Source organism: Triturus cristatus, chromosome 7, assembly GCF_964204655.1.
Source record: "Triturus cristatus chromosome 7, aTriCri1.1, whole genome shotgun sequence".
Taxonomy (NCBI): domain Eukaryota; kingdom Metazoa; phylum Chordata; class Amphibia; order Caudata; family Salamandridae; genus Triturus; species Triturus cristatus.
The window spans coordinates 645539751-645559731 of NC_140590.1; the positions used below are offsets into that span (position 1 = coordinate 645539751).

The 19981-nt window shown below is 46.4% G+C and overlaps 1 protein-coding gene across 3 annotated transcripts in view; it reads right to left on the reverse strand.

Moving 5' to 3' along the window:
- PRKCA (protein kinase C alpha) overlaps positions 1 to 19981 on the reverse strand; it is a 1238880-nt gene that overhangs the window by 541849 nt on the left and 677050 nt on the right. For all 3 annotated transcript variants that reach the window (XR_014966571.1, XM_085617273.1, XM_085617272.1), the window contains exon 5: positions 4767 to 4895. Coding sequence is in view for 2 of the 3 variants with exons in the window: in XM_085617273.1 (XP_085473399.1) it covers positions 4767 to 4895 (129 nt within the window). In the remaining variant the exon portion in view is untranslated. The remainder of the gene's footprint in view (positions 1 to 4766; positions 4896 to 19981) is intronic.

Here is a 19981-nt window from a genome sequence, read left to right on the forward strand (position 1 = left end):
TGGACTGGCTGCATGTAAACATGTATGCGCATGTATGGGCTGAGCATCTGAACTATCATCTTGTATCTGTGCATGGATAGCCTGTTGCAGAAGGGACCTTTCAGGGATTGGTACCGACCTGGATATGCCTTTTTAAATGAAGTATTAATAGTGTCACTATTTACATCTATAAAGTTTACTGAAATGTGAGTTAGCTTCACTGTATTATACACTATTGGTGAAATCTGAACCAACCAACATAGTTAGGTCTAGAGACTCGGCGGAAGCACCAATATTATGGTACCAAATACAGATCTGATATTCATTTTCACATTTCTGAATCATCATGGCACTTCAAGATTTATCATTTTTCTTTGACTTCGCAACCTCAGTTCAGACTCCGCTATAGGCTAGCTAGCCTGGCTGATGAGGGCTGTGAGCAAGAAACCGGTCCCAGGATGCTTGTTTCTGGTCCAGGGAAGACATGGCTTAGCAATTTGGGCTAGACTGTTCCCAGGAGGTACAGGGTCAAGACAGATTTGCATATGGCCATGTCTGAACTGGGGTGGCGAAGTGAGCCAAAGAACAATGATGGATTCAACCCAGATCTGTGACTGGGGGTGAGTGTCTGAAATGTTTCAGCGCTCCGTCAATCATCTCCTTGTGTTTGTTTTGTTCACCCTAAGTTGGCAGGGTATGCCCAGACGTGGGCCCCTTGCTCACTTTGCCACTGGATTCAAGCTACCCTGGTTGATGAGGGCTGTTAGCCCAAAACCGGTCCCAGGATGCTTGTTTCCGGTGCAGGGAAGACATGGCTTGTAAAATCGGTCTGGACTATTCCCATGAGGCACAGTGTCAAGACTGATTTGCATATAGCTGTGTCTGAACTGGGGTGGCGAAGTGAGCCAAAGAACAATGATGGATTCAACCCAGGTCTGTGACTGGGGGTGAGTGTCTGAAAAGTTTCAGCGCTCCGTCCATCATCTCCTTGTGTTTGCGAATTACTTTTCACACTGCATCTGGTCTAGGAAGGCTCAACCCAACAAAAACAAAGGAAGGTAGCCAGACCTCTACAGCTAGTCACAGGAGTGGTTGCCCGTTGACGTTTTGGAGGGAAGGCACCAGGAATCTTTGGCAGTTAAGGGAAAAGCTTAGGCTGTCAAAGGAGATTGTTCAATAGACCACTTGACGGTGCGATCTTGGAAATTCCCCAAATGTTGTGCCAGAGGGTTGAACCAGGGGTGGAGTGATGGTGTGTCACCCTAGGATGGGGCAGAGTTGCCTCCCTTCAATCACTTTCCACCCCTATATAAAAATCCATTCACATGGGAAAGACCTTTGAGAACGGTCTGGACCTGGGGGAAGGACCACAACAGGAATGCCCAGCTGGAAGAGAGATGACCCCTGACTCCTGTAGACATGCACTTCAGGACTTTTCGACTTCAGTTGGCATTCAGAGACTAGGATTTGTATCTGTAGAGCTAGGGGTGCTGGTCTCCCTACACCCTCTGGGGTAACAGTAGAAGGACGGAGCTGCTGTAGGGGACCCTGAAGGTTCTCCTTGATCTTATGTCTGCTGGTCCTGTAAGTGTGTGACCTTCAGGACGAGCCTGCTGACACACTAGTGTGCTGCAAGCAGTTAGGAAGCTGCAGGACCAAAGGAGTGCAGACAGGGAGGGCACTCTGCCTTGGGGCACCTATGGGTGCTGCTGAGGAAGACCAGCACTGCAGAGGTGCCAGCGCCCAGACAGGAGACAGGTCGTGTGTAAGGAACAGGTGCACAAAGAGCAGGCTCCTATAGAAATATGAACATTTAGAGAACAGGACGCCTGAAGAAACTACTCATGGTGGCGGGAGCATGCCACCAGGAGCAAAACAAAGCTTTGCACTGAATCATTACAGGTATGAATAAATACCACTGTAAGATGCTACCATCCTCAGTTATTTTAATGCTATTGTATTGGCTTATTGTAATATATTTCTGCTTTTATTAATATGGTGAAACCCTGATAAAGCCGGAATGTCTGCCCTATGATAACTACATCCAATTGTATAGTGCCTAGTATATGTGGGAGCATTGTCGGTATAGGGTGAAGGGTTCACTAGGGGTGTAAACTGGTAAGGAGGGTATCTCCATTAGTATTTCCCAATGCTATAATGTATATATTTATAAAAATACGTGGCATTGAGTCGTGTGTGCATAATAACACACTTTTCCTTTTTATAAGATAAAGCACTTACTAGACACGATTTGTTGGGAATTGTTTGTTGCGTGCCTGCGGACTTGGATAACAACCCACACCACCTCCGCTGAGTAGCCCTTGGATTGCTCTGCCCGCAACCCTGTGAGAGTCAAGTACTACAATAGGGCACTCCACATGAGAAGGGCCGGCATCATTTTCAACTAATAACCCACTTTTTTACAGTTCGGAAAAGCTCTGTTTCATAAATGTAATGTAAGTGTTAAGTGGTTTGAAATTAGTCTGACACAAAATTGCACTTCTACCGTATGTCAATATGCAGGGTACAGTGCAATAGTCTTCAAATCCACTTGCATGTCTCAGGCTGAGGACCCACAGTACTCAGGGTGATGCATTAATATGCTGTAACCAGCCAACCTTTGCAGGGAGTCGGAAAGAAGAGAACATCAGTATGGTTTCGCCCACACAAGAGAACAGAAGGTCAAATTCTCTAAGCTTACATTTGGAATGAAACAGCATCTTCAAGGGAGAGTTCAAAAGGAAAGAAGATGCAGGAAAATGAATCCCAGTTCACTGAGTAGATCAAAAGTGACTGGTGTAACCTTTGGTAACAGGTCTACAGTATCGAAAGGAAAAGCACAAATTCATTCACTCAGATGATTTAGATCTGATGTTGCAGGAACGCAAAGAACACTGATGACGGGTCTACTCCAAGCTTTCCATACACCACATACATTTGGTTAAATTACTAATATGAGGGAATTCATTCATGTTACTTGGCTGGAATAGAAAATACAAAAACAACTATAAGCATCTGTTATTTCAGCACACTAAGGTACCCTTCATGATGATCATTTGCTTTACAAATATACATTGTTTGTAACTATTTGACAGGTGCTAACATTCAGCAGTGATAGCACAGGTAGGTTTTATGTCTAATTGCACTAATGCAGTTGCAACAGGAATCTATGTTTGAAATCATGGTCACAGGTTCAAATCTGCACTGGTCCGCCAAGTCTTTCATCCACCTAAGCTACCACTGGGTTTGGCTCCAACACAAATCTCCTACGTCCCAGGAGCACTTCTAGAATTCATGTTAAATTCCAAAAAAGTCTTACATTTACCCACTATGTGAGTAAATTTGCAGTTTTTTGTGAATAGGCCCATTACTCATTTTGATGCAAAAACTTCACAGCACGACTCAAATTGAGACTTTTTTCGTGGGTGAATGGAGTTACATTTCATTCAAACTCTGGGGTGGATTTAGAGATTGGTGGATGCAGGACATCCATAAAAAGCAGCTGATGTCCTGATCATTATGCATACTTTGTATGATATCAGCTCTTAGAGCCTAGACGATGCACTAAAAGGACGGTGGACGGGACAGCTGTTATTTTTTTCACATATCCCAGATCTGCCAAAATCTAATTCAGGCTCTCAGACTTTTGGTTCAGTCTTCATTTGAAGAGAGCCCAGGTGGATGGTATGTCAGACATATAGGCTGGTGTGTAGTCTGGATTCAAGGAAAGGGACTGCTGAAAGACTCAATGATTTCTTGTCATGGCAAGTCCCTATGTGCTCAATTTTTGTTGAGATACAAGGAGAAAAGACTGGCTCACAGTATTCTGGAGTTAAATCCCACAGGAACTCAGAAAGTTAACATTTTTACAACCTCCAGAGAGCTCTGAATTTAAACATAGGCTTGCAATAGAGGTTGTGCTGGGTAGCAACAGCTAATCCTGGCTCGACCTTATCTACTCCAGCACGGCACTTGCGATCACTCGTCTCACAGGCCATCAAAGCTGTGGTAGGAACAATAGGCAAACAGGGTTCCAAAAGCCCTTAACCCACCTAGCACCTCAGTTGAACCGAGGCTGATGATGAGAGCCTGAGGGGACCGAGTGTTAACCTTGGAATGTCTGTGAAGGTCAAAGGGAGTGTGATGTCACTACCACTACCCCTGACATTTTAGTTAATTGGACAAGGTCTAGAGAACTATGAACATCAACAGCAGGAGTGGGCTTTAGTCAAAGGCAGCACCTATCAAACACACAAAGCAGGGGCCAAATTAAACAACAAGGAACATTACTGTCCCAGAGCCACTGAGGAGAGCGAGGCATAAACCCTGTACGTTACTTTACCACCAAAACAGCTAGTCCATTGGCTATAAGTGCACTCTGAGCATTATTACAAAATAATCAGAGGTGCTGCCCGTTTTTCCAAAAAAGGAGAGGGGGCTTATGGAAACAATTTACAAAATCATATTAACAGATTGATTTCTCACACTAAAATGATGTTCAGTTTTCTTCAGCACTGAATGAACATCTCCTATAATTACATACGTGATATATGACTTTTTTGTAAAAATCTGTCAAATAAAAGTGATATTAAAACTGAACATTTCGTCTATAGTGTACATTGTCGAGACCATGATGTATGCCTATCAATGCTTTATTTGAGCCGGTGGTTGCAGGTGGGGCCCACCAGTACTGAGCCCAACCATCTTGTTGTTGCTCTGACCCCGTTTATGAGAAAGTGACTTAAGTGACTGAAGACTGTGACGTAGTAGAAAAAAACTCATCTTACCTGTGACCTTCAGTACATCATCTACAACCTCTGCCTTGAGAAACATTCGTCCTCTTTTTTCCGTGTGATCCATTCCACACATGCTTGGCACATTTATAACGCATACTTTGTGGACATTCATGTCACAGGCTGTGGATAAATAAAGGAGCGGCTTAGAATGTTATGGACATAACATGAAAACTCACACCCTGACCACACCATTGGGGTTGCAAGATATGCGTCACTTTAGCACACCAACCTTAGTAATGCAGCATACTAGGCTCTACACCAGGCTTCTCCAATGAGCAGCTCAAGAGCTATTCATAGCTCCCCAGCTACCAGTGAGTAGTCCTCCTGTGTGCAGCCCAGACTACTGCTATAGAGGTTATTGCTTGGCTGAATTAATACATGTTCACCAAAATTTAAAATTGCGTGTTTGAGAGGAAAATGTGTGCATTTTCAGAACTAATAAGCCGATTACATTAGAAACATGGTTGGATTTACGAAATATTTTCACAGCTGATATTTGAGTGAGGGGCGTTGGCAGACATTACTCATTTTTACTCCTTGGTGTCTGGGAAATGGCAGCTATAGCTATGTGTTGACCATGTAGAGGCCTCCCAAGTTGATATCACTTTCTTACATTACTGCCGGCTGCTCTGCCTGAAGCCTGAGGTGGTCACTGCTCATAATCTTGCATGGGGTGGTCACTAATGTAATCTTGTCAAATGTGGTCGATATCACAACGCTAGTATTAGTAGCTCAGGATGATTTTTATTGAACATAAGTAACTCTTATTACAGGTAAAGTTGGAGACTCCTGATCTACACTATTGAAACTATATTTCATATAGTAATCCAACCCTGCTCACGACTGACATGAAATACAGAACACACACCAGAGCATATTTACTCCTTGAACCCCTTCTTCACATTAAGTAACTCCTTTTAGTTATTTATGAATATGAATTTAAGTCCAGGTCATCAGTAGCGGTTGGTATAGTTTGAAAATGGTAGGGCGCCTTGAAATGCATTAGCGGTGGATGTGCACTATACGAAAAAGATTTATTTTTGTAAACTCTCATATTTCAATGCGCTCTCATATGTGCTAATGGCTTCATTAGCATACATGATTACGTCTTGAAATATGTGTCCTCTGCAGTGGCAGTTGGTAGGGGACAGTGGCAGGGGATTTAGGAAATAGAAAAAAAGAAAACATACCTGCTGTTCACCGTTGCCGCAGCCATCGCCTCTACTCGCAGGAACAGGAAGCACCCAGGCTTCCAGAATCCCCTGACCAATCACGACGCTGCTGATAGCAGCGTAGTGATTGGTCTGAGCGCAGTGATTCGGCGCTCAGCCAGGGAATGGGAGCCTGGACATGTTCTCCTCCCAGGCTGTAATGCAGCCTGGGTGTAGAACATGCAAAGTGTGCATATCTGTTTGGCCAGTCCGACAGCCAGCCAAACAGTCATGTGCACTTACGGCGCAGCACCAGTCACTCCTCCTCCCCAACTTCACAGGACCGCAGCCCGTCCCCGCCCTAACATGGCCCAATCAGAATACAAAAAATAAAATGATAATAACGGATGTTATCATCATTTTATTGTTTGCATTGCACTGCTTTCAAGCAGTGGGGCAACGCTCCTCCGCCTTAGTGTAGGAGCTGCCACTACAGGTCATATTTTGAGTTTTTTATAGGGCGAACTAGACCCGAAGACGTTATTGGAGTGCTTTACATGGACATCAGTTTTGTTACACAATGACACATGAATTTTTTGTTAGGCATGAGAAGATGAAGTGATTTGCCCAGAATCACAGGATGTTGAGCGTCGTTGCCGAGACTCGAACCCGGTTCCTAGCTTCGAGGTCGACCGCTCTAGCCATAAGGCTGCTCTGCAAATGTGACGGCATTCGCCCGTTTTTTATACCAGCGAAACTCTAAGAAAATGATTGCGGGGAACCCTCACTGCAGTATGGCCCTCATCCTCATCCAAGTCTAAACAGTCCCACTGCTGGAGACGGGCCTTGCCTCTTTCAGGAGCATGCCCCCCCCCCCCCCCCCCCCGCTTTAGCAAGGATGCTGCATCTTCAATAGGCCTGGGCGGTAAATTCCGTTCCGTTCGCGGAATTTGCGGAATTTGGGTAATTTCGCGTTCCGCGGAGAACGCGAAATTGCCCAAAAAGCTGTGTTCCGCGACTTCGCGAAATTTTTTGCTTGTTCGCGTTCTCAATATGCGTGTTCGCGAGATATTTCACCCCGAGCACGCAAACAGCGATCGCGAACAGGAAAAAAGTATCGCGAACAAGCAATTCCGCGTGTTCGCGGAATTTATGCGTGTTCGCGGAGATTTTTTACCGTTTCGCGGAGATTTGCGTAACGCGATTACGCAAATTCCGCCCACCCCTAATCTTCAACAGGATAGGAAGTTACTCTTTTTTCAAGGAAGTGTGATACACATACCTTGAAGATAAGACATCACATTTTGCGCGTCCAGATATTTAAAATCCGTAGGTACTCGGGTACAGAGTACCTGCATATTTGTAATTTGAAAGAAAAGTACTGGCACCTCCAGTGATGCTTGTGCAATGCGTCCTATGGCAGAGCACCCGCACCTCTCGGTAGCAGTCAGGCGCTCTGGGATACTGACTACCTGCACTTCTGTTTTTGTTTTCCAAACACTGTACAAGTGAAACGAGTTTCCCCAGCCTTCTGTTACACCAAGATACAGATTGTATAAAGAAGTCCGGTTTGGTCTGTGCACATAAGTAACTCGCTTCCCAAGTCTTATTTTTCCTATGTTGCTTTGCCGAAGGGGGGCTAGCATTACTGGTTACCACATCTCAGATCTAATCGTCTAGCACACATGTGGGATAGTTAAATTTGTCTTGAGAGTGATGTCCATTTCTGGTGAAAGGTCATGTCAGGTTGTCTGAAATAGGCGTGACAGAGCTGTAAGCGCTGCTTAATTTGAGCCGGTGGTTGTAGGTGAGGCCCACTGGCACTCATTTGTGGGGACTGGGACTTATATTTCAACATGCATCATTATCAGACATTGATCCAGAACAAGAAGCAGAAATGGGTAATTTAGGAAGAAGGGAAAGAACTAAAAACAGCGAGAAACCTAGAAGGCAGGGATGAAAAAGAACATTCAAGAGTGAGATGAAGGGGATGCATGGTGGTGGATGAAAGCGACATGCTATGAAATCAAGACTAGAGAGTCTTGGCATTCGGTGCGCCGAAATTCGCTAGCGCTGGAAAAAACTTTGGTCCTGGTGCTTATTCTTTCACAATTTAAGCACTGGCTCTAAGCATCACTTTTGCATAACCCTGTATGCTGTTTGAAATTAAATGAAATTTAAATTTCTAAAGCGCCCGATTGTCAGGATGAGTATCGGCGCTGCCACTACCCAAGGATGTGAGAAAAGAAACGGGTTTTACTAGTGGAGCAGTCAGAGATTGAAAACATCTTTTGGCAGAATAGGCATGTCTCTCTTGCTTTCCTAAATTGGGGAAGACCTGTCATTTCCTTTTAGTTTAAGAGGAAGGTTGGTTCAAAGTTTCGCAGTACAGATTACAAGGTGTGAGAAGTTGGCCTGGCATATGCTGGTCACTAGTTATAGTGGCCACCTTGCACCAGTCCAATTCCACTCTTATGGTAGATAGGTTTAAGACAACCTTTTAAAGAAAGCAATCCTAGTGGTAGCTGTGGAGAGCAGCCTTCAGGCTAAGTCTCTGAGGAAAGTAAAGCAGCTTGTTTTACCTTATAATCTCTTGAATTACCAAATGAAAAGGACACCACACAGGTATATATATCAAATATATATGTATTTATTCTTAGATACACTCTACTAATCTCTTTATGACATTAGAACCCAGATACACATTCAAATGTCAACACTTCACAATAAATTAAGCACAAATATGGCTGTAGCCCTAGGGGCGTACCAGAACATATACTAAGAAAATGGTTTAACAAACTCGACTTGCAAAATGAAAAGGCCTTGGGAATCGCTGGGGCTTCACTTCTGCAGTGTTAGCAGGTAAGTAATCAGCCCACGGGAGACGCGTGCAGTGTCTAAACACAGCCGCGGGTTTCCTATTGGTTTCAATGGCACAAGTCGCGGTTTGTAATTTAAAGTTTTAGGGCACTTCAAAGAGGTCAACAAGCAAGCCACTTACAGGGTAAGTATTTCGAGGGCCAACACCCACTTGGGCACTGGAGTGCACGAGTTACCTCACCTACGGAAGCCGGGTGCATAGTTGTCTTTTGGTGTCGGGTCGCGATGCTGTTTTCAATGGAGATCACTGAAGACTTGCTGCTTGTGACAACTGGAGAGGTGTCCGCTGGAATCCGAAGATGGATTGGAGTTGAAGAGGACCTGAAAATTGAGGGGACAGTGTTCAAAGTCACTTGCCAGTGACCGGTGGCCAGCAGGATGGATGACCACTGATGTCGCGTTGTTTCAGGTCGTCGATGGTGATTTGTCTCTTCGCTCACGAGGTCCAGGAGAGATCGACGATGACCAGCAGCTGGATTCGGAGGGTCCCACGACATCTGCAGCTGATGATGGTATCGGCAACCGGATTGGAGCCAACAACCCTTGGCAACTGCAAGTCTCGTGTGGAGTGAAGATTGACGGTGATGCAGACCAGCAAGGTCTGATGGACTTACCCAGCGAGGGTAAGTGAGGGCAGGCCCGGAGCAACCAGGAGAGCCCTTGAAGTTGATGAGAAAGTCTTCGGGTGAGTCACTAGCCAACGGGCAAGCAACCGCGAAGACGCCTTTGCAGGAAAAGTTCCACAGGAGCCCACGGTCACTCGGGACGGGGTAGGCTGCTGATTTTCGGTACCAGACCTGCTAGGGGCTTGGACTACAGATGGTCCAAAGCACAAATTCGTAGAACGTTCTTTAGGGTTTGCACTCGAAATCAGTCCATGGTTCCCTGGTATTGCTGTTCCTCGTCACTCGTGGGGTCCAGATGCCACAGCTTCGCTGGGGACTCAAAATGGCCGTCGAGAGGTCAGGAAATCCGCTTCAGGGGATGCAGGGACTTCGGACTCCGGCGGGAGCGGTGACGTTTGCAACCGTTGATCAAAGTTACTGGTGCCTGCCAAGCAGGGGAGTCACTCCTTGACTCTAAGGGAGATTCTTCAGTCTTCCAGAGATAGTGGAATGTCGAAGGGCCAGGATTCTTCTTTGTAGAGCGTCATCCAGGGTTAATCTGAATTGCATTGGCAATGCTTGGTATCTTATAGTGAAGATAGGGGAGGGACTAGCTCTATGACCACTCCTCTAGGAGGGTCAGGGTAGTGGGTGGTTACACCCACTTCCCTTTGTCCAGTTTCACGCCAGAGCAGGGGCAGGTAGCCCCTGAACCGGTTTGAGCTGGCATAAGCACAGAGGAGCCTACTGCTCCCCCAGTGCAGGACTTCATAGCGCTCTAAGAGTGCACCCACCCAGCTCCAATACACTAAATCCTGTCTGGGAGGTGGTGACACCTCCCTGTGACAGGATACCCTTTGTTGGGCTTCCTCCACTGCGAGTTTCGGTCAGCAGCAGGAGGGCAGCCCAGTGTCTGTGCTGGTGGCCTCCATTTTGTGATGCCAGGGCTCTAGAAGACTTCTATTGTTTAGTACAGTGGGTACATGTCGTCCCCTCTAGAAGGGTGGGATCATACTTGGGGGTATGATTCCAAGTTGTTTGACACCAAACATGACATGTTTTGATGCAGTCATTCCAAAGTTAGCATTTACCGCGAGGTTATAATGCACTTAAGAGTATATGGTTTAACCGCATCCACAAACAGCAGCAGAGAATAGACTCTGCCAGCTGCAGAGGGGTCCTGCTCATGCAGGAGCACCCCCTCACATAGTAAACCAAGCACCCTGCCCTCAGGATTGTTAAGGCCTGCAAGAGGGGTGACTGATAGGTTTATATGTGTGTGTATGGTGAAATATAGGAACCTATACCTCAGTGAGGAGTGCTAACACTACCTCACACAGGCTGCAGTAGCAGGCCTGTGGTGTCAGATTGTGAATGCTTCCCAGGGGTGGCATTATACATGCTGCAGCCCCTGGTAGGCCTGTGAAGTACCAATGCCCTAGGTACCTAAGGTACCATATACTAGGGGCTCATAAGGTACCACGGTATCCAATCACTAGTGCATCTAATATGCACACCCATCATTTAAGGGAGTAAGCAGATAGGCTGGGGTCCTGGATAGCAGGATCCCAGCCAGACTAGTCACAAACCATTCAAACAACAGGAAAAAAGTGGGGACAACCATATAGTCCGATTCCATCTTCCTACATAACCCCCCCCCCAAACAAAAGGAGATAAGGTTAACCTTGCCCAGTTAAGCCTTTGTTTCCTGAGTGGCCATATAAGGAAGAACCTGCACTAGCATGGTTGCTCCCTGTCTCATGGTCCACTTGGGAAATCCTACCCCAAGGGGTTTTGGAGTTTCTCCAAAGTCTAGTGAAATTACCTGTATTGTTTTCTGGTACAGAAGTAAGCTGGTGGGGTGTCTGAGTCTGGAAGTGAGGCCCTATTTGGGGTGGTCTCAACTTCCTCAGCACACTGGTCCCCATGGAAGCCTTTCTGTCCATGACTGTGTCATATCTGGCCCTAAGGGCCAACCTCTGGCTGCCTTCAGCTGGGGGTTGGGTCCCTCTGGTTGGAATAGTAGAGGGCATTGGAATGTTTGGGGAACTATGCCCCAGGTTTCCCTGTGCCCAAGAAAGTCCATCTGGGGGTACCTTTACCTAGGGGTAAGGGGGATCCCTCAGTTTGTAGATGAATATTCACCTGGCTAGAACTACTCTTCTGGGTGTCCCTAATCTGCTGATGAGGGGGTTCCTCTGGACAGGGGCCCACTAAGGATCCACTGACCTCCCTGACCTCTGCAGCCCTGGGCTGACTGAGGCAGGGTAGAGAGGGGCAGGATACCTGCTCCAGACTAGGTGCCACCTTGGAAGGATCCCCTGCCATCAGAGTTGTGGCCAGGACAGGCCTGACCACTTCTGGGGCAGTTACTTCACAAGGGGCAGGGGCAGTTCCCTTAGAAAGCTGACCCTTACCTTTAGTCTGGTGGGGTGAGGACTGTTCCTCTCCCCCTATGCTCTCTGTTTGTGTGGAGTGATCCATTATTTCAGGCTTCACTCCCCTTAATTTCTCCTGGGGTGGAGGTGAGGCCCTGAGGGTCTCATCCACTCTCTCAAGGATGCCTAACATTCTTAAATGGGCATTGAGGTCTACCTCAGCCCAGGCTGAGATTTCCAGATCATTCCCCAGTAGACAATCCACAGGCAAGGTTGGGGACACTGCCACTCTCTTTGAGCCAGTGACCCCTCCCCAGCTGAGATTTACCACTGCCATGGGATGGTCTGTCCTAATTCCATCAATATTGGTCACCTGGTAGCTAAACTCAGGTAAAAGCTGTTCTAGGGGCACTAGTCTCTTTGTCACCATGGTGACACTAGCCCCTGTGTCCCTGTAGGCAACAGCCTTCTGACCATTGATCATGGGCTCTTGTCTGTACCTGCCCAAGATATTGGGACTCATGGTAAAGTTGGCAAACCCCATGCCACCATCACAGACTAGAGTTGCTTGTGTAGGGGACCTGGTTAGGCCAGAGTCCACCCGAGTTCCCCAAGAAAACCCAACTAAGTGTTTGGGTGCACTCCCACCACCTGGGGGATTACTACTGGTAGTAACAGGAGGTGTTGGATCTGCAGTGGGAGGAACATTTTCTTTATTGCCATTCTTTGGACAGCTGGAGTCAGTTTTCCAGTGGCCAGGTTGCTTGCACACATGGCAATATGGTTTTTTATTGGAAGAGGAAGTATTTTGGGACCCACCCCAGAACTGGGTTTTTGGGGCCCTTCAGAGGACTTTTCTGTTTTATTATCCTCACCTTTCTCTTTGGGCTTAGTGGAATCTTTCTTCTGGTCACCACCTTGGTTCTTGGGCCTAACCCTGGTTCTGAGCCATTTTTCTGCCTTCTTTCCCAATTCTTGGGGAGAGGTCAGATCAGAGTCCACCAGGTACTGTTGTAAGAGTTGGTTTTGACAATTATTAAGGATCAGCTCTCTCATAATCAAATTATACAATCCTTTAAAGTCAGTGACTCTACTACCAACTATCCAACCCTCCAGAGCCTTGGTAGCACAATCTACAAAGTCCACCCAATCCTGAGTGTGCTTTCTGGGTGTCTCTGAACTTAAACCTGTATTGTTCAGTGGTTAAGCCAAACCCATCTATTAATGCACTCTTCCAGGATTCATAGTCATTAGCATCCTCCTCTCTAACAGTGAGGAGCTTGTCTCTACCTTTATCTGAAAAGAAGAGCCACAAGATTGCTGCCCACTGTGTCTGGGGGACCTGTTGAGCTCTACAGGCCCTCTCCATAGCAGTTATCCATTTGTGGATATTATCCCCACTCTGGTAGGGAGGAACAACCTTGGACAGGTTCCTATGGTCTGGAATGTAATCACTGCCTCTAGGGACACTGTTGCTGCCACCAGGGGTATCTAACCCCTCCTTCTTAGAAGCTCTTTGTTGCTCGAAGGCTTCCCTATCTAAGGCCAATTGCTTGGTTCTGAGGGCAAGCCTAGCTTCCTCATACTGGAGCATCTTGAACCTTCTGTCAGAGGAGGTTTCCCTGGGATAGGTGGAGTTCCTCTGTTGAACAAAGTCTCTTCCAGAGTGGTATGAATGGTCAGATTCCCTTGAAGGGGACCTGGTCCTATCTCCCACTTTGTCAGCTCTCTTAAGGAGAATTCCTCTGTTCTGTTCAGACCTTTCTGGGTCTGGCCCTTCAATCACAGACTCCAGGTCATCTTGATTTTCATCATCAGACCCAGAGACTATGGTTGACCCACTCCCTGATGCAGACCCACTAGCTCCTAGAGCTTGTTTCAGGTCATCTGCTACTAACAGATCTATCAGCTGTTGTGAGGAGGGACTCCTGCCCACCCTCAGTTGTCTTTCAAAGCATAAGGCCTTCAGGTCAGTGTAGGCTATGTCTTTGTACTGAGATGGGGTGTACCCACTGCCTCCACCTTGGTGAGGCATACTAGTGTTGTGCAGTGTTGTACTACCTACACTAGTTGAGTCCTACTGGACCTAGCTTGAGCTGTAGCAAGGGTGTGCTTATCCCTTCACAAACAGCTCTAAGTTCAGTAGAACTTATTGATACTAGCTTGACTTTATATGTACCTTGAGTACCTTTAGTGGTTTTCAGTTAGTAATTCAAATAGAGATTTTCTGGTAAAACAATGGCAAGCTGGATTCCCACACGCTGCCCACCAATGTGAGAAGTTGGCCTGGCATATGCTGGTCACTAGTTATAGTGGTCACCTTGCACCGGTCCAATTCGACTCTTATGGTAGATAGGTTTAAGACAACCTTTTAAAGAAAGCAATCCTAGTGGTAGCTGTGGAGAGCAGCCTTCAGGCTAAGTCTCTGAGGAATGTAAAGCAGCTTGTTTTACCTTATAATCTCTTGAATTACCAAATGAAAAGGACACCACACAGGTATATATATCAAATATATATGTATTTATTCTTAGATACACTATACTAATCTCTTTATGACATTAGAACCCAGATACACATTCAAATGTCAACACTTCTCAATAAATTAAGCACAAATATAGCTGTAGCCCTAGGGGCGTACCAGACCATATACTAAGAAAATGGTTTAACAAACTCGACTTGCAAAATGAAAAGGCCTGGGGCCTTGGGAATCGCTGGGGCTTCCCTTCTGCAGTGTTAGCAGGTAAGTAATCAGCCCATGGGAGACGAGTGCAGTGTCTAAACACAGCCGCGGGTTTCCTATTGGTTTCAATGGCACAAGTCGCGGTTTGTAATTTAAAGTTTTAGGGCACTTCGAAGAGGTCAACAAGCAAGCCACTTACAGGGTAAGTATTTCGAGGGCCAACACCCACTTGGGCACCGGAGTGCACGAGTTACCTCACCCACGGAAGCCGGGTGCATAGGTGTCTTTTGGTGTCGGGTCGCGATGCTGTTTTCAATGGAGATCACTGAAGACTTGCTGCTTGTGACGACTGGAGAGGTGTCCGCTGGAAACCAAAGATGGAGTGGAGTTGAAGAGGACCTGAAAATTGAGGGGACAGTATTCAAAGTCACTTGCCAGTGACCGGTGGCCAGCAGGATGGATGACCACTGATGTCGCGTCGTTTCAGGTCGTCGATGGTGATTTGTCTCTTCGCTCACGAGGTCCAGGAGAGATCGACGATGATCAGCAGCTGGATTTGGAGGGTCACACGACATCTGCAGCTGATGACGGTGTCGGCAACCAGATTGGAGCCAACAACCCTTGGCAACTGCAAGTCTCGTGTGGAGTGAAGATTGACGGTGATGCAGACCAGCAAGGTCTGATGGACTTACCCAGCAAAGGTAAGTGAGGGCAGGCCCGGAGCAACCAGGAGAGCCCTTGAAGTCAATGAGAAAGTCTTCGGGTGAGTCACTAGCCAACTGGCAAGCAACCGCGAAGATGCCTTTGCAGGAAAAGTTCCACAGAAGCCCACGGTCACTCGGGACGGGGTAGGCCGCTGATTTGCGGTACCACACCTGCTAGGGACTTGGACTACAGATGGTCCAAAGCACAAGTTTGTAGAACGTTGTTTAGGGTTTGCACTCGAAATCAGTGCACGGTTCCCTGGTATTGCTGTTCCTCGTCACTCGTGGGGTCCAGATGCCACAGCTTCGCTGGGGACTCAAAATGGCCGTCGAGAGGTCAGGAAATCCACTTCAGGGGACGCAGGGACTTCGGACTCCGGCGGGAGCGGTGAAGTTTGCAACCATTGATCAAAGTTACTGGTGCCTGCCAAGCAGGGGAGTCACTCCTTGACTCCAAGGGAGATTCTTCAGTCTTCCAGAGATAGTGGAACGTCGAAGGGCCAGGATTCTTCTTGATAGAGCGTCGTCCAGGGTTAATCTGAATTGCATTGGAAATGCTTGGTATCTTATAGTGAAGATAGGGGAGGGACTAGCTCTATGACCACTCCTCTAGAGGGTCAGGGTAGTGGGTGGTTACACCCACTTCCCTTTGTCCAGTTTCGTGCCAGAGCAGGGGCAGGTAGCCCCTGAACCGATTTGAGCTGGCATATGCACAGAGGAGCCTACTGCTCCCCCAGTGCAGGACTTCAAAGCACTCTAAGAGTGCACCCACCCAGCTCCAATACACTAAATCCTGTCTGGGAGGTGGTGACACCTCCCTGTGACAGGATACCCTTTGTTGGGCTTCCTCCACTGCGAGTTTCGGTCAGCAGCAGGAGGGCAGCCCAGTGTCTGTGCTGGTGGCATCCATTTTGTGATGCCAGGGCTCTAGAAGATTTCTATCGTTTAGTACAGTGGGTACATGTCGTCCCCTCTAGAAGGGTGGGATCATACTCCCACACCAGTTACTGGTGTGGGGGTATGATTCCAAGTTGTTTGACACCAAACACAACATGTTTTGATGCAGTCATTCCAAAGTTAGCATTTACCGCGAGGTTATAATGCACTTAAGAGTATATGGTTTAACCGCATCCACAAACAGCATCAGAGAATAGACTCTGCCAGCTGCAGAGGGGTCCTGCTCATGCAGGAGCACCCCCTCACATAGTAAACCAAGCACCCTGCCCTCAGGATTGTTAGGGCCTGCAAGAGGGTAGCCTGATAGGTTTATATGTGTGTGTATGGTGAGATATAGGAACCTATACCTCAGTGAGGAGTGCTAACACTACCTCACACAGGCTGCAGTAGCAGGCCTGTGGTGTCAGATTGTGAATGCTTCCCAGGGGTGGCATAATACACGCTGCAGCCCCTGGTAGGCCTGTGAAGTACCAATGCCCTAGGTACCTAAGGTACCATATACTAGGGGCTCATAAGGTACCACAGTATCCAATCCCTAGTGCATCTAATATGCACACCCATCATTTAAGGGAGTAAGCAGATAGGCTGGGGTCCTGGATAGCAGGATCCCAGCCAGACTAGTCACAAACCATTCAAACACCAGGAAAAAAGTGGGGGCAACCATATAGTCAGATTCCACCTTCCTACACAAGGCTTCAGTCTCCCCAATGGGATTTCCTGAATTTGTGAACAACATTTGTGAAGAAATCCTTTAAAGAGGGTAATGTGTGAATTCTTAATAAACTAGAGCAAACGATCTAATTATATTAGAAGAATTAACTGCTCCAACACCTACTGTTGGGATAGACGTTAATTCCAGATGCATGAGTATCTTCCAGGGTGCCCGCCCAGTCTACTGAGCAGAGTACGAGACAGCCCCTAACCTGAGAAAGAATGCTGTGAGAAGCTGTAGGACATTATTTGGTTTGACACTTGTGTGATCCAAGAGAAGGCCAGAGAAGTGTAACTCTGTATTTGCTAGGCTGAGCATGGCAATTGAGCATAAATAGATGTTTGTAGAATTTGTGGTAAAACCCAACTACGCCGAGGAGGGAAGGCACATGTGTGAAGGCTGTTTTTTAATGTCCGAGCTCTCCAAAATGGCAGTGCGCTTCAATGTACGTTGATTTGCAATGTAGTATCGTCCTTCTGCTGAGCTGATACAGACTTCGAAGTGTAGCCCTACTGAACTCTACATTTCATGCAGTTCCCCAAAGAGAAGTTACTGGCGTGACGAAATATTGCCTTGAAACTGCTTAGGGTGCCCTTATAGTTAGGGTCTCCTGAGGAACAGCAACCTGAATGGATCCTGCCCTTGAGGCATAAACAGTAATTTGAAGTTTCTAGACGGTACTAATAATCTCTTGTTATTAGTCATAATAAACAATCTGTGTTGATGTTTAGTGCTATAGACCAAGATAGTATTTGTGAATTTTGCAAAGTACATGTGTCGACAACTCCAATGCAGTTCGGCCATAACTCTATACAGGCGTGGATCATGCCTAGCATGTTACATGGAAGTCACCTATAGATTAGTAATAGTCGCTGCCCTTGCTACAGTTGATGAAGAAAGCAAATGGAACAGACAGTGAAGCAAAGCTATAATTCCCTGTTTACTTTCTCATCCTTGCCCTTCCGTTTCAGCAGGGTATAGGCTATTGAGGTCAAACGAGAGGTGACCCCTCTAGTGTTAAATGGTTGCCTTTGCTATCCCTGATATTTTGGTGAATCATCATCCTTGGCTGGTAAGGCTCTGTTCTCGGAATATGGAGTTTAGAGGGAATTATTGGAAATTAGGGATGTCCTTCATTCACAGCCAAACAACAAATTTAACTCGAGACTCCTAAACCCCATGTGATTCATCATAGATCTACCTTGTGGGTAAAAACTGTAAACCTCAAGGTTCCTAGGGGGTGTCAGTTTTGCATTAAACCGAGTACCAGTGGCTAATAATCCAAAAATGTGGGCGATGCCTCAAGTAAGCAACCATATGTGACTATTGGTTAGGAGTTCCAAGAGGTGTGACGCCTCATCCTCGGCATACTGCTATGTATGTAGGAATGCTTGCCACATTCCATAGCCATGTGGCAGGAAGAACCTAATGGGTCTCTACAACTATCCCTGCCGAAATTGTGTGTTGAGTCCTCTACTTTGGAGTATATGCTAGTCTTCAAATGACTAGGTCTCATGGCTGCTGCTAACCACAAGTGGCGGTGGAGCATGCTCCGCTGGCACCAAGGGGTGAGAGGGTTATTTAGAGGAAGTGGATACACTCTCCCAGTTAAACTGTGACAACAGTGAAGTATCCAGACCCATAAAGCTCAAAACGACTCCTACGTGGCGTACTCCGCAAAATGCGGGACAGGAAGCAATTCCTTTTTGCTATTTAACCCTCACACACCCTATTGGTGTCATGCTTCATCATCGGGTTCAGCCCGACTCCTAAAGGTCAGGGTGGGCTCGACTGCATTTCAGGGAGCACGTAAAAGATGTAGGCCAGGGGGTCTAAAGATAAAAATCCTACTGAGTTCCCCAGGTATCCCTTTATTTGCGGGGACGTAGTGGATATTAAAATACAAATAAAACAAGGGTCTTTTCGGAGGTTATGGTCCTATGACCCTAAGGACTCGCTAACATGTTTCAGCCCTTGTCAGAGGCGTGATAGGTCCTAGGCTTTCTTCAGGGCAAAACAGAGTTCCCTCCCTGGTGTTGGTTAAGGACTTTCCCTATGTATTTATTGTTGACGGAACAGAAAGCTGTTCCCTCGTGAAAATAATTTGGAGGTTATACTTCTTTCTCCATCTGGAAATAACGCAAACATTTCCACCTGTAAGAAAGATTGTGAAAGGAAACAAAAAACAATCAATTTTTGTGATTCATTTTATCGCAATTATCATCATCTGCACTCCCATAGTGTTAGGTGTGCTTTCGTTCTCATTACGCTGTGATCTGTGACTTTTTAAATGAGCTGGTCTAGGATTTACTTAACCTCAAACTGCCATTATGCTGTATGCGCATTGTGCTCGCATTCAACTTTCACTCATGCTCTGTGAATACCTCATCCGAAAGTTAAAAAATACTATACACACTCTCCAATATTCCATCTCCACTCTATGATCATGCCAGTGAGTCTATATCTGTATTAATACACCCTATTACGCTCCACCTATATATTTGCCCCTCATCATCCCAGTTAAAAGTTACCGTGGCGTGCCCTTACCCAATTTTGGTAGAATCCGCATATCTCATGGAGATCGGGAAGGGGTCTCATGGCCACCAAACAAAAAATGAGTCCATAGGGCTACCTCCATCCTTTATTAGCATAGATACTATGCACATGATTAAAAACAATCATGACATGATTAGGCCAATATTTATGACAGAACAAACTGTTTCAATCCCTAGACATTTTCAGGCATGTTGGTTAAGGCAAGATGACCCACAATTCACCCATTTGCTCACCGCACTAGTAGTCCACCAAGTGATTGCCTATCAGGGGATAGTAATTATGTTGCGGTGGTCGTGTGCTACGGATGAGGTAGCCCTATGGACAAATTTGTACTTTGGCGGTGATGAGACTTAGTCATTTGTAGAAAAGAATATTCTCCAAATTAGATGACCAGACACAGAATTTCAGAAGGAGTAGCATTAAAGACACACATTGGGTTCTTCCTGCCACATGGTTGCTTATGTGCGGCATCTCCTTTTTTTTGGGGAGCAATACCCACCGCTACTTGATTAAATGAAAAACTGACACTCCTTAAGAACCTTGCTGTTTACAGGTATTTACTCCAAAGATAATGGAGTTCACG